The sequence below is a fragment of the Carcharodon carcharias genome, chromosome 8 (genome assembly GCF_017639515.1).
Source record: "Carcharodon carcharias isolate sCarCar2 chromosome 8, sCarCar2.pri, whole genome shotgun sequence".
Taxonomy (NCBI): domain Eukaryota; kingdom Metazoa; phylum Chordata; class Chondrichthyes; order Lamniformes; family Lamnidae; genus Carcharodon; species Carcharodon carcharias.
In genome coordinates, this window is record NC_054474.1 from 137,025,632 (window position 1) to 137,038,203 (window position 12,572).

The 12,572-nt window shown below is 41.2% G+C and overlaps 1 protein-coding gene across 1 annotated transcript in view; it reads right to left on the reverse strand.

Moving 5' to 3' along the window:
* The window catches only part of pappaa (pregnancy-associated plasma protein A, pappalysin 1a), a 310,054-nt gene that overhangs the window by 275,898 nt on the left and 21,584 nt on the right, over positions 1-12,572 (reverse strand). The window contains exon 2 of the mRNA XM_041194444.1: positions 1,396-2,449. Coding sequence (XP_041050378.1) covers positions 1,396-2,449 — 1,054 coding nt within the window. The remainder of the gene's footprint in view (positions 1-1,395; positions 2,450-12,572) is intronic.

The following is a 12,572-nucleotide window of genomic DNA, read 5'->3' on the forward strand; positions in this document are numbered from 1 at the left end:
GGGCATATTGGTCAGGGCACCAAGAGCCTCTTCTCTTCTTGCAATAGTGCAACAGGATCTTTAACACTCACCGAACACGCACACAGCGCCTTGGTTTGTTGGCTCTTCCAAAGTATACAATCTCCAACAATGCAGCACTCCCTCGGTACTGCACTGGAATGTCAATCTAGTTGATGAGCTCATTTCCTGGAATTGAGCTTGATTCCAAAGCTGTCAACTCAGGCAGCAGTTCTACCAACTGAGACTAGTTAACTAGTGTGAAAGAATCTTATGTGTAGAAATGTTTTTTTTGTAACCAACACACAGAAAGAATCCTTAAAATTATTGCATAGACCACTACTTCTTCAGCACCCCATTCATACAGAATGCAGCAATGAACAAAAACCCAGCATTGGCTACCATCAGCAAATGTGCACCAATGTCTTGTTGCTAAAATATTTTTTCTTAATAAAGGTAGAAGTTCTTTGATAGTAAAGAAGCTGAGATCTTGATATTACAAACCATTTTGTCAAGTTCCAGAATTTCCTTGACTGCACTGGTTTCAAAGATCTTAATAACATTGGAACACACTTGATATCCTGCACTCTCAAGTTGCAAACTATATTCTTTATCACTAATGTCTTAAGACATTATTTTTCCTCAAAATATATATATTTTTTCAATTAGGGTGTTGAAATTGGTCTACATTAGTAGTGTGAAATGGGCTGGTACTGAATTGGCAGCCAATTTTTCACTGCGCCAGTTTTTATCTTCCATTGACTTGGAAGATTCAAATTATCATTCTGTAAGCTTCAGTGGAAGGAAGATCAGGCACAGTGAAATCAGCTGCTAATTCACCATAAGCCCATTGTGTGCTACTGGCCTAGACCAATCTCACCCCCTATATGTCCAAGGAAAGCCAATTAAAATTTTACAACATTCTCCCAGATGAATTTATGTTAAAGGGCTTCAAGAAAGCCTTTTTTCATCTGCAATTAAGTGAATTGACATTATCCATCGAAAAACAAAGTTGCAATTAATTAGCGTTGATTATTAAGCATGAAACAACACTGAGAAGAATGTACAAATATTACTCTTATCTAGCAACAAGACTATCCATCTAGCCATTCAAGCTCTTCAAGGTAAAGAATGATAGACTATGTGGCTATCTTTAGCCAGAAAAAAAATCCTTACTAAACTTCCCAAAAAGACTATGCACAGTTACTTAGAACAGTTACTTCATAGTGAGACAGCAATATGCAATTGGATGAAAAAAGAATTGAACCATTTCCTTACTTTCAAAAGTATTATGTTTGAAATGTTTACTTCCAGAGGCATTTACTTGAACTGAGCCTTGAGATATATACATTTCATAGTAATTATTCAATGATGATTGAATATGTTTACTAATACTACCTGTAGGGTGATTTGGGGTCAAAACATGTCTTTGTTACATCAGTCACATTTGGATTGCAGCAATCACCATCATCAAAATTGTACAGTTCATCATTGCATTCCATATCACACACCCCATCTCCTTTCTTCTTTAGCAAAGAGGAACGTCGCAGTGGTTTGCAATCTCCACCATCATTTCCTGTTAGTGTGTGGTCACATTCCAAGTCACAGTCCCCATTCCCTATTTTACTTATGTCACAATTGGCCAAAATAAGACGATTTCTTAGAGAGGAATTTTTAACATCCAAAACTATAAGATCCCAGGTAATGTTATATCTGTGAAAGGCATTGTTTAAATGTTGGTGCTGAAGTTCTATTTGTTCTTTTGTAACAGTAGGTTTTCGATGAAAGTCATCATAGACGTTGACAACCCTGTATCGGACAGTCTTTAGCTTGCGAAAGTTGAAGAGTTTATTGTAGCTTGTTATGACTTCGACGTTGTCACAGACAGTTTGGCCACAAGGAGGGGGTTCCAAATTGGTATTTGATAACCAGCCATTATGATGCTTTGGTTCCATTTGAGGATATTTACTATCCTTTACAGTTAGCCAGTGAATCTCCACGTCCTCAAAGTTGTCATGAAGGACTAGTTCATTGTTTTTCTGAGCATGGTGTTTCATGTCTTGAATTATTTTCCCTTGAATTCTTCCTTCACTCCACAAACTGAAATCAGCCATGTAGCCACGGTAGTTCTGATTCTGAAAATTTCCACCAAGCATTAGTGCTTTGCACTTCTTGCTCAAGGGGCTGAAGATGTCACCTACTTGTTCACTGCTCACGGCCACTTGGGCTCCATTAACATACAGCTTCATTTTACGTCCATCATACGTTACTGCCAAATGTGCCCACTGGTTAGCGTGGTATTTCTGGTGGGCTGTGATGGTGGTCATTTTGCGAGCTCTATCTGTTTTTAGAGAGAAGAAGAATCGTGGGTCCCTGTTACCCGAGTCACTCACGGACTGAATCCCAAGAGCCCATCCTTTGTCCCGGGATGAAGAACATTTGTCGTAAAGTCCTACATCCAAGAAACATAAAAGGCTGTAAGATGTTTTGAAAGAAAGCTTTTCATACATTATTATGACTCATAGGATAACTGGGAAGTAAAACTGAGGGATATACTTTTACATAACAATTAATGAGCTAGACACGCAGCAATTTATACAAACTGTTGTTCTATGCTTGTATTGCATATTATTGTCAAACAGAAACAGTTATTGGACTTTGTAAATTTGAAATTTCAAATATATTCAATGCTGCCAACCATTGCCCAAAGAACATCCATCCTCCCAAAACATATCTGTTGTGCATTGTTATCCTGTGAGGTACAGTATACTCTCACCCTCTGAATCATTGTTATACAAACGATGGTAAGTTTAAGAAAAAAGGGAGATTGGGTTAGCCAAAGTGTGAACTGGATCTATGAAAAAATTAAATTCATTTGGTAAACTTTTTTTTTAAAAAAAGCTAGTCGCTTTTTACGTAAAAACAGAGGCCATCTGCTAACAATCAGTCATTAGTAGTATGGTCTAATGTCAACAGAGTAAAGGTTACGTGAACATTTCACTATATTTTCTTGAAATTTACCTCGCTGATGGGAAAGTGAAAAGCAAAATGGTACGTTTCTGCAAAATGTTATTTTCCTAGGGGCTCTAAAATCCCCTTTTCCTGTTTCCTTTGGAAGCAAATGTCAAGTTCAGGAAGGTAATGTGTTTATACATATGAAGGAAAATTTTCGTACAATCAAAAAAAAAAGCTCGAGTATACTAGTTAAAAAAATCATGGAGTATTGACTACAAGTATTGCTTGTCTTGGTCATTTTAAATATAGTCCTTGCATACTCATGTAAAAGTATTTGATCTGTTTAGACATGGCGGTGCTAAAATGCCCTGTGTAGCAAACTCTCAGATGTCTCCAGTTTAAAAATAACTATTCATACTCGTGTGTTAGTTTTTTGCACTAAGAAATATCGATCAAGTAAATGCCAAATTATGAATGTCCAAGTACATAACTTAAAGACAATCCAAGTGAGTATACATACCTACAAGTGAAAGAATATAAAAAGCCTCCTTCATCACAATTGCTTCAGCAAAAACACCATAAGAGAATTATAATCCTAATTTCATCTAATGTTTCAGCAGCCTTGGTCTCTCTTGCTCTTGGGATTTATTTGCTTCCTCGCTATGCAGCACACAAGCAATAGTTGCCCCTATTCCTGGGACTGTGAAATTCAACATGACAGGAACTAGTCTTTTGTTGTGGCTTTCTGTAATGCCCCCTCTTCTAATTATTATTTTTAGCCTGTTTGCTTTTCAGAATTATTTTTCGTACTTGTAAGACAGCAATGTATTTTGGAGGTAAATTTGATCACATTAGAATTCTTCAAGGGCCCTCAGGCTGCTCAGAGTTATTGATGTATCAAATATCCTAAAATCACTGGCGTTCCCCATTAAAACATCAGTTTATTGGGAATTAAACTGAGGTACTGAATTCTCAAACAGTAAACAACCACTCAAGAGAATGCCTTGTAGCAGGTGACTGTGTCTCTGTATCATAAGCTCAGACAATGCAGGACTCCCAGTATGAGCAAACAAGAACATATTTAATAGGATCTCAAATCTACTCTGGTCTTCCTTGTATGATCTTGTTCTCCTGTTCTGACTACCTATCACTGTGCTCCAATATATACTCAGAATAGCAGGCATAAGATAATAGGTGATACATCCTGGTTTAATACAAGCTATGTCCTTTGGAAATCAGAGCGCTGCAATTTCTACACCTGGATCTAACTGCAAACTCTTTTTTAAAATTCATTCATGAGAAGTGGGCATCACTGGCTAGGCCAGCATTTATTGTCCATTCCTAATTGCCCTTGAGAAGGTGGTTGTGAGCCGCCTTCTTGCGCTGCTGTAGCTCATGCGGTGTAGGCACGCACATAGTGCTATTAGAGAGGGAGTCCCAGGATTTTGACCGAGCAACTCTGAAGGAACGGCAATATAGTTCCAAGTCAGGATGATGAGTGGCTTGGAGGGGAACTTCCAGGTGGTGGTGTTCCCATGTGTCTGCTGCCCTTGTCCTTTTAGATGGTAGAGGTCGTGTGTTTGAAAGGTACTGTATAAGGAGACTTGGTGAGTTCCTGCAGTGCATCTTGTAGATGGTACACACTGCTGCCACTGTGCAAAGGTGGTGGAGGGAGTGAATATTTGTGGATGAGGTGCCAATCAAGCGGGCTGCTTTGTCCCGGCTGGTGTTGAGCTTCTCAAGTGTTGTGGGAGCCACACTCACCCAGGCAAGTGCTTTTGAGTGCCTGCTTAGAATAAACATTCGAGAACCAAGCAATGTAGCGCATGTGTTGTTCCTTGCATCAATCAGACATACTCGACATGGATAATTGCAACGTTAAAGGAAATGCTGCCTATCCCTACATCAAGTCAATTGAACTCTGTGAGTCCTGGGCCTGAATATTTAGAGAACTAATATTCCATCTGATGTTTTATAAAAGGAAATGAATGTTAGTGACTCAAATATTTATGAACAAGTAACCGACACAGTACATATCTAGTGCTTGCTCACTGGCACACCTCTTTGGGCAAACCTCATGTTGGTCCTTTTAGAATATAGAGCACTACTTAGAAGGGACCAATGCTATGGCAAATAGATTAGTCTTTTGCTCTCACAGTGTTGAAATCAGGAGTCAGTGCACTGTCCCCAACTTTACTTCCTTCTTTCCCAGGAACTCAAACCTTTGGCTTCCTCATTCTTTCTTTTCTCCTGTGACTTTCAAGATTTCAACTGACAAAGTTAGTGGAACCACTTCCTAACCAGCTTATCGAGTCTTATTCTTTTCAAACTTGGTGACAGACTGACGCTACTCAGTTAAGGAAGAAAATTCCATACTAATATGTTTAAACAGTTGCCATAATCTCCCTGAGAATAGGAAGCTGTGAATTTTATATCAGCAGGTAATGTTATCAGAGACAAGAGACTGGACATCTAACAGCTTAAGTGGGAGCTCTCTCCGCTGTTTAACATAGGGCTGAAGATACTGAATTCCCTGCCCCATGACCTACAAAGTCAGTGGGGAGCCCGCTAAGGGGAACACCAACTGCCCTGCAGACATTTAATGACCCCCTCAGGGATAACAGGAATTGGCTTCAGAGACGTGCCAATCAATCAGAGACTGGCAACTCTCCGGCACTTCGGGAGAGAGGCTTGCAGTGCTGGGTCAGGATCTAGGTAAGTATACAAGGGTCTCGGCAGGTACCAAGCTGGATCCCTTCAAATGCCATCAAATTCATGCACAGGGTAAACATCTGATCTCCACAGTTCCACTCCCAAGTTGTGGAAGTTAAGGGGCAACATTTCTCAATGGCAAAGGGAAATCCCAGATTATAAGAAAAGTCAGGAGTGAAAAATGGCCATTCAGCCCATCAGAATTCATCTTCTAGTATCCTCCCATCTCATGACTGAAATGTATTCCGAATAATCCAAAATATGTTATTGCCTCTGACTATTCTGCCTGGCAGGTTATTTCAAATATTTATCTCTCTTTGACGAAAGTTGTTCTTTAATTTTTATGTACTTTTCACATATGGCCTTTGATACAACTTTACTCACTTTCTTTGAAGTAATATTCAATTTATCATTAGAGGCATTGGCCATAATTTTTCAGTCTTCTGTAGACTCAGGGGTTGTGCCAGGGGACTGGAGAATTGCAACATTACACCCTTGTTCAAAAAAGGACATAATGATAAGCCCAGCAATTACAAGCCAGTCAGTTTAACTTTGGTGACGGGAAAACTTCTAGAAACAATAATTTGGAACAAAATTAATTGTCACACGGTTAATTAAGGAAAGTCAGCATGGATTCCTTAAGGGAACGTTGTGTTTAACTTACTTGCTGGAGTTTTTTTGAAGAGCTAACAGAGAGGGTTTGCGAGGGAAATGCTGTTGATGTGGTGTATATGGACTTCCAAAAGTCATTTGATACTTGGTCGCAAAACAGACTTGTGAGCAAAGTTATAACTCATGGAGACAGTAGCAACATGGATACGAAATTGGTTGTGTGCCAGGAAACAGAGACTAGTGTTCAATGGATGTTTTTCAGGTTGGGGGGAGGTTTGTGGTGAAGTTCCCCAGGGGTCAGTGTTGGGACCCTTGCTTTTCCTGGTATATGTTTATGACTTAGACCTTGATGTACAGGGCACAATTCAAAATTTGTGGATGATATGAAACTTGAAGGCATTGGAAACTGTGAGCAGGCTTGCATAGAATTCAAAAGGACATAGACAAGTTGGTGGACTGGATGGACAGGTGGCAGATGAAGTTAAAAATGAAGGAATGTGAAGCGATTAGTCTTGGTAGGAAGAACATGGAGAGACAATATAAAATAAAGCATACAATTCTAAAGGGGGTGCAGGAGCAGAGGGACCTGGGTGTATATGTGCATAAGTCATTAAATGTGGCAGTACAGGTTGAGAGTGCAGTTAATAAAGCATATAATATCCCAGGCTTTAATAATTGGGGCATAGAGTACAACAGCAAGCAGGATATGTTGAACTTATATAAGGCACGAGTTCAGCCTCAGCTAGAGTATTACATCCAAACCTGGGCCTCACTTTAGGAAGGATGTGAAGGCATTGGAGACAGTGCAGAAAAGATTCATGAGAATGGTTCCAGGGAAGAGGAACTTCAGTTATGAGGATAGATTGGAGATTTCAGGACTGTTTTCCTTGGGGAGAAGAAGGTGAGAGGAGATTTGACAGAGGTATTCAAAATCATGAAGGGTCTAGACAGAGTAGATAGGGAGAAACTGTTCCTACTCATGAAAGGATTAAAAATGAGAGGGCACAGATCTAAAATAATTGGCAAAAGAAGCAAAAGTGATGTGAGAAAAAAAAACTTTTTTATGCAGCGAGTGGTTAAGTTCTGGAATGCACTGCTTGAGAATGTGGTGGATGCAGATTCAAGTGAAGAATTAAGAAGGGACTCAGACTTATCTGAAAAGGAAGAATGTGCAAGGTTACAGGGGGGAGGCGGGAGGATGACACTGGGCGAATTGCTCATTTGTACAGCTGGTGCAGACACAATGGGCTGAATGGCCTCCTTCTGCACTGAAACAATTCTGTGATTCTGTGATCCATCTCTGCTATTTAATGTTTTTAAGAATCTTTGATGAGTTACTGCCTCAACTTCCTTCTTGCCAGATGAAGAAAGCTTGGGTTTCTCTAATCCTTCCTCATAGTTCATCCCGTTTTCAGTTAGGATCAGCATGACCTGCTCCCCTACATCTCCCAGCAGACAGTTAAAGAGGGGCTGTAAGTAAAGACACCACATGGGACCTGGTGACCTGTTTAATGCTTTGAGGCAGGGGGAGACCTAAAATTAATGAAAATGAAGGAAATAAGTAACTTATCTCTCTTAAGAATTAACAGTCCCAGAAAATTATATCAAGCAGTTAATAAAAAGGTAAGCATTATTCAGTTGCATCTGGTCATCAGGGTACAGTAAGGATATTATGTACCATAGCTAATGAATATTATAGCCACAATACATAACTATTATCTAACAGGTACAGTATGTTCTATTAATTGCACCATGTTGCGTTTATAGTTTCCTCTGCAAATAAAACTTGTTCAGCTTTTTACTAACTGTTTTTGGCAAATTACTAAGGGTGACCTCATGTAGTACAGGTACAAAATGCTTTCTTTGGCTTCAGTCCTGCACTGGATTGTGTGTGAGCTCGAGGCACAGTAAAAGTCCGTTATCAATGGGCTTCAGAAATGTTTGTCAAACATTGCAAATTAGCGCGAACACTGTGCCTGACCGACTGTTACAAATAAAAAATCTGTTCAATCAAATGCTCTGGAGGTTGTAAAGCAGTACTGCCCGTAACGTTGCAGAGTGTAAAATGTTTCCAACAACTTCACAGTTCACATAAACGCACCAGTGATAATAACCATAGCACTATTTCTGGAAGTTTGAACAAAGTGTTTACACCTAGGAGGTACCATTCACAAGGAGATGGAACTTCCTCATAAATTCAAGGATTTCACGACAAAATTAAAAATTCTTCCTTCCACACAGATGCAATGATGCATCACCACTGCTAGCTGATTCAAGAACAACTTGTACTGGGCATGTTTTGCTATTTTCAATGGACATGCTGTAAAACACGTGGGAGAACTTTTACAACAGGAAATCTGATGCTAAGCGGTTGAATTGTTGTTGTTTCTGAAGCCTTAGTTCTTTTTTCTCATATCTTAACAAGTGCCAAGAGGGGAGAACCCTTGCACCAAAAAATGCTTGGGGAAAAAAGTTGGGCTAGGCCAGATATCTGTGCAAGGATTATGAAGCACGATTACCCCATTCCTGTCGGGGCTGGCTGCACACAAAGACAAATGCTGTCTGCTCAGCTTTATGATTCCAATGTAAGCCACTATGAAACATGCTGCTGACTGGCTGCACGTTCAACAGGAAACTCAGGTTCATGTGTGACTTGCATGTCACGCAGAGAGCTGCCCTTCTTAAAGTGGAGCAGCACTCATGCTACAGGAGCACCTTCCTCATCTCGGGAAGGCTTTGTTAAAAAGTACAAGTCAGCAAATGGAGCAATTGGCCAGAGAGAGGGCTTCCAGGTTTTTGGATGTGGCACAGGATGCCTTAGCGCTGAAGTCTGAAGGGAGGAGAGGCACCATTTTTCCACACAGAGCCAGGAGACCCTCAAGGTACACCCTGAGAAGGGAATGAGAACAGGTGGCCAGGGAGGTCAGTCCTTGGAGTGTGGTCCTGATGACCTGGCAGTACTGCCGCAAAACTTTTAATGATCTCCCTTGGGTGGTCAAGGTCAGTGATTGCATTCTCAAAGAATAACTCCTACCCACCGCACAATCAACACCTTACACTGCTCAATATCCCCCACACCATCACTCACCCAGCAGCAATCAGGACACATGCCTAACTCAGATGTTCCATCACTACTCACATACTTAATAATACTGCCAGCCTCATACTCACCTCTCGCTGCCTCTACATACCTCTAGCTATTCAGCTATGGCAAGCTCATCACCCCAAAACATTGTGACACATTCACTGACATTCTTCCCTCAATCTTGCAGGACAAAATTGCATATAATGCAGAGGCCCCAGTAGAGAACAGCCAGGGGACAGGCACACCGGCATCTTCTGTGGCCTTTGGAGGAGACAGCCCACTCTGTAACCCTGAATCGCGCTGGGACCAGGGTCCTGGAGAATCTTATAACTTGGGCTGTAGAAGGGCTTTAAACTAAATAGTGCGGGAGTGGGGTGGAGGTGGGTAATGAGATAGGGAATTTGGAAAGTCAAAGAGAAGGGACAGAGCATTAGTGTAGGGTAGTGATGTGGGTAATGATAGCAAGAGTGTGACAGGAAGGGACAAAGCATACAAGCATAATAGTGCACCAGCAAATATGGCCAGAGTAGGGTAAAATGGTACAAATACAATTAAAGGCTCTTTATCTGATTGCACGTGCCATTTGTAATAAGATGGATGAATTGATGTCACAAATTGAAATAAATGAATATGATATGATAGCCATTCCAGAGACATGAGGAGGAATCTTGTACCTTCCCTGTGGTGAGTTTAGTTGCAGGGGACATCTAATCAGGTAGGAGGCTGATGCATGAGGACCTATCAACTTCCCACATCCACCCCAATTGTGAGGGAAGATCCATGCCCACTTCAGAGCCTCACCATGTCACCACTAATATTAACCCAGCAGCGGGCAGGGGGCTCACCATGCAGGAAGAAGAACATGCAAGTCAGTGCAGGGTTGCTTGTGGGCTCCTGGGTAGGAGGAAGCGGACGGTCCCTCATTCAAAGGCACTCAGTACCTGATTGAGGGACTTGGCATCAGGAAGGAGGATGTCAGCTGAGAGACACCTCTTTGCCCTTGCTGATAGGCCCCTTCAAACCCCCCTCCCTGTGACCGCCCCCCACCCCATTGCAGCACCTCCGCCATCTCGTACCTGTGGTGTTGGATCTAGCGATGATCCTAGGCTTCGGGGGGGTGTGGTACCAGCAGTAGCCAACAGCTCCCCATTGGCGCTGCCATTCAATAGAGTTTCTGGCCTCTGATTGGCTGGCTGCTCTTGATGGGCAGGACTTGATTCTGAGAAAGGCCTACTGCTGGCCTGTCAAGTACTTAAGTTGAGCAAGATGAGGTGTGCCTTCCCTAAAAGAGGCGATGCCGGGCTCTTGCCTCTCTCCAGCCAATGGCCAAGACCCCACCCCCATCTATCACCACCACAAGGTTCCATCCATGAATGAAAAGTGCCTGTGTTTGGGGCCTGAATACTCAAGTGTATTTGATGTTTTGAAATGACAGAAAGAGAGGAAAAGGAGCTCTGTATTAAAGGATGAGATCAACCGGGGAACAGGTTATTTTAGACCTGGTAATCAGTAATGAGACAGGATTAATTAATATCTTCATTGTAAAGGATCCGCTAGGTAAGAGTGATCATAACATGATATAATTTTACATTCAGTATGAGGGTGAGACATTTGGGTCTGCAACTAGTGTCTTAAAATTAAAGATAATTACAAGGGTGTGAAGGCAGAGTTGGCTGAAGTGGAATGGGAGAACAGATTAAAAGATAAAGCAGTGGCAGACATTTAAGGAGGTATTTCATAACTCTCAACAAAAATCTGTTCCATTGAGAGATAAAGGCTCTACAAGAAGAATGCACCATCTGTGGTTAACTAAGGAAGTTAGGATGGTATCAAATTGAAACAGAAGTTGTACAATGTTGTGAAGATTAGTGGTAGACCAGAAGTTGGGAAAATGTTAGAAAGCAGCAAAGAATGACTAAAGAAATAAAGGTGGAGAAACTGGAGTATGGGAGAAAACTAGCATGAAATAAAAAAACAGAAAGTAAAAGCTTCTCAAGTGTATCAAAAGGTAAAGTAGAAATAAGTGATGGTCCTTTAGAAGGTGAGGCGGGGGAATTAATAATTGGAAACAAGGAAATGGCGGAGACTTTAATCATGTATTTTGTATGTAGCTTCACAGCAGAAAGCACAAAAAGCACCCAAGAATCGTAGAAAACCAAGAGACAATAGGGAGGGAGGATTGAAAACAATTATGATCACTAGAGAAAAAGTACTAGGAAAATTAATGGGACTAAAGGCTGACAAGTTCCTTGGACTGATGGGCTACATCTGTGGACCTTAAAGGAAGTGGCTGCATTGGAAAGGTCCCAGTGGATTGGAAAACTGCAAAGTGTAACACCACTCTTCAAGAGAGGACAGAGACAGAAAGCAGGAAACTATAGGCATGTTAGTCTAACATCTGTCATTGGGAAAATGCTAGAATCTATTATTAAGAAGGTCGTAGCAGGACATTTAAAAAACCATAATACTATCAGGCAGAGTCAACATGATTTTGTGAAAGGGAAGTTGTGTTCTGACAATTTTTGTTTTAGGAATCTTTGAAAATGTAGCAAGCAGGGTGGATAATAGGGAACCAGTAAATGTAGTGTATTTGGATTTCCAAAAAACATTTGATAATGTGTCACAAATAAGGTTATTTACAAGATAAGCACTCAGGGTGCTGGGGTGACACATTGGCATGAATAGAGGATTGGCTAACTAACAGGAAACAGAAAGTCAGGATGGATGGGCCTTTCTCGGGTTGGCACACTGCAACTAGTGGAGTGCCACAGGGATCAGTATTGGGATCGCAATTACTTATGATTGATACACAATCAAGGGACTGATTGTATTGCAGGCAGTTTTGCTTATGATACCAAGATAGGTAGGGAAGCAAGTTATGAGGAAGATACAAAGAGTCTGCAAAGAGTTATAGGTAGGTTGAGTGAATGGGCAAAAATTTGGCAAATAAAGTATGGGGAAGCATGGGAAAATGTGAGCTTGTGCACTTTTGCAGGAAGAATAGAAAAGCAGAATATTACTTGAATGGAGAGAGACTACAGCATACTGCAGGGCAGAGGGATCTAGGTGTGCTTGTACATGAATCACAAAAAGTTAGCATGCAGGTCCACCAAGCAATCAGGAAGGCAAATTAAATGTTGGCTTTTATTGGAAGGGGGATGGGATATAAAAGTAGGGAAGACTTGCTACAGCTGTACAGGGTATTGGTGAG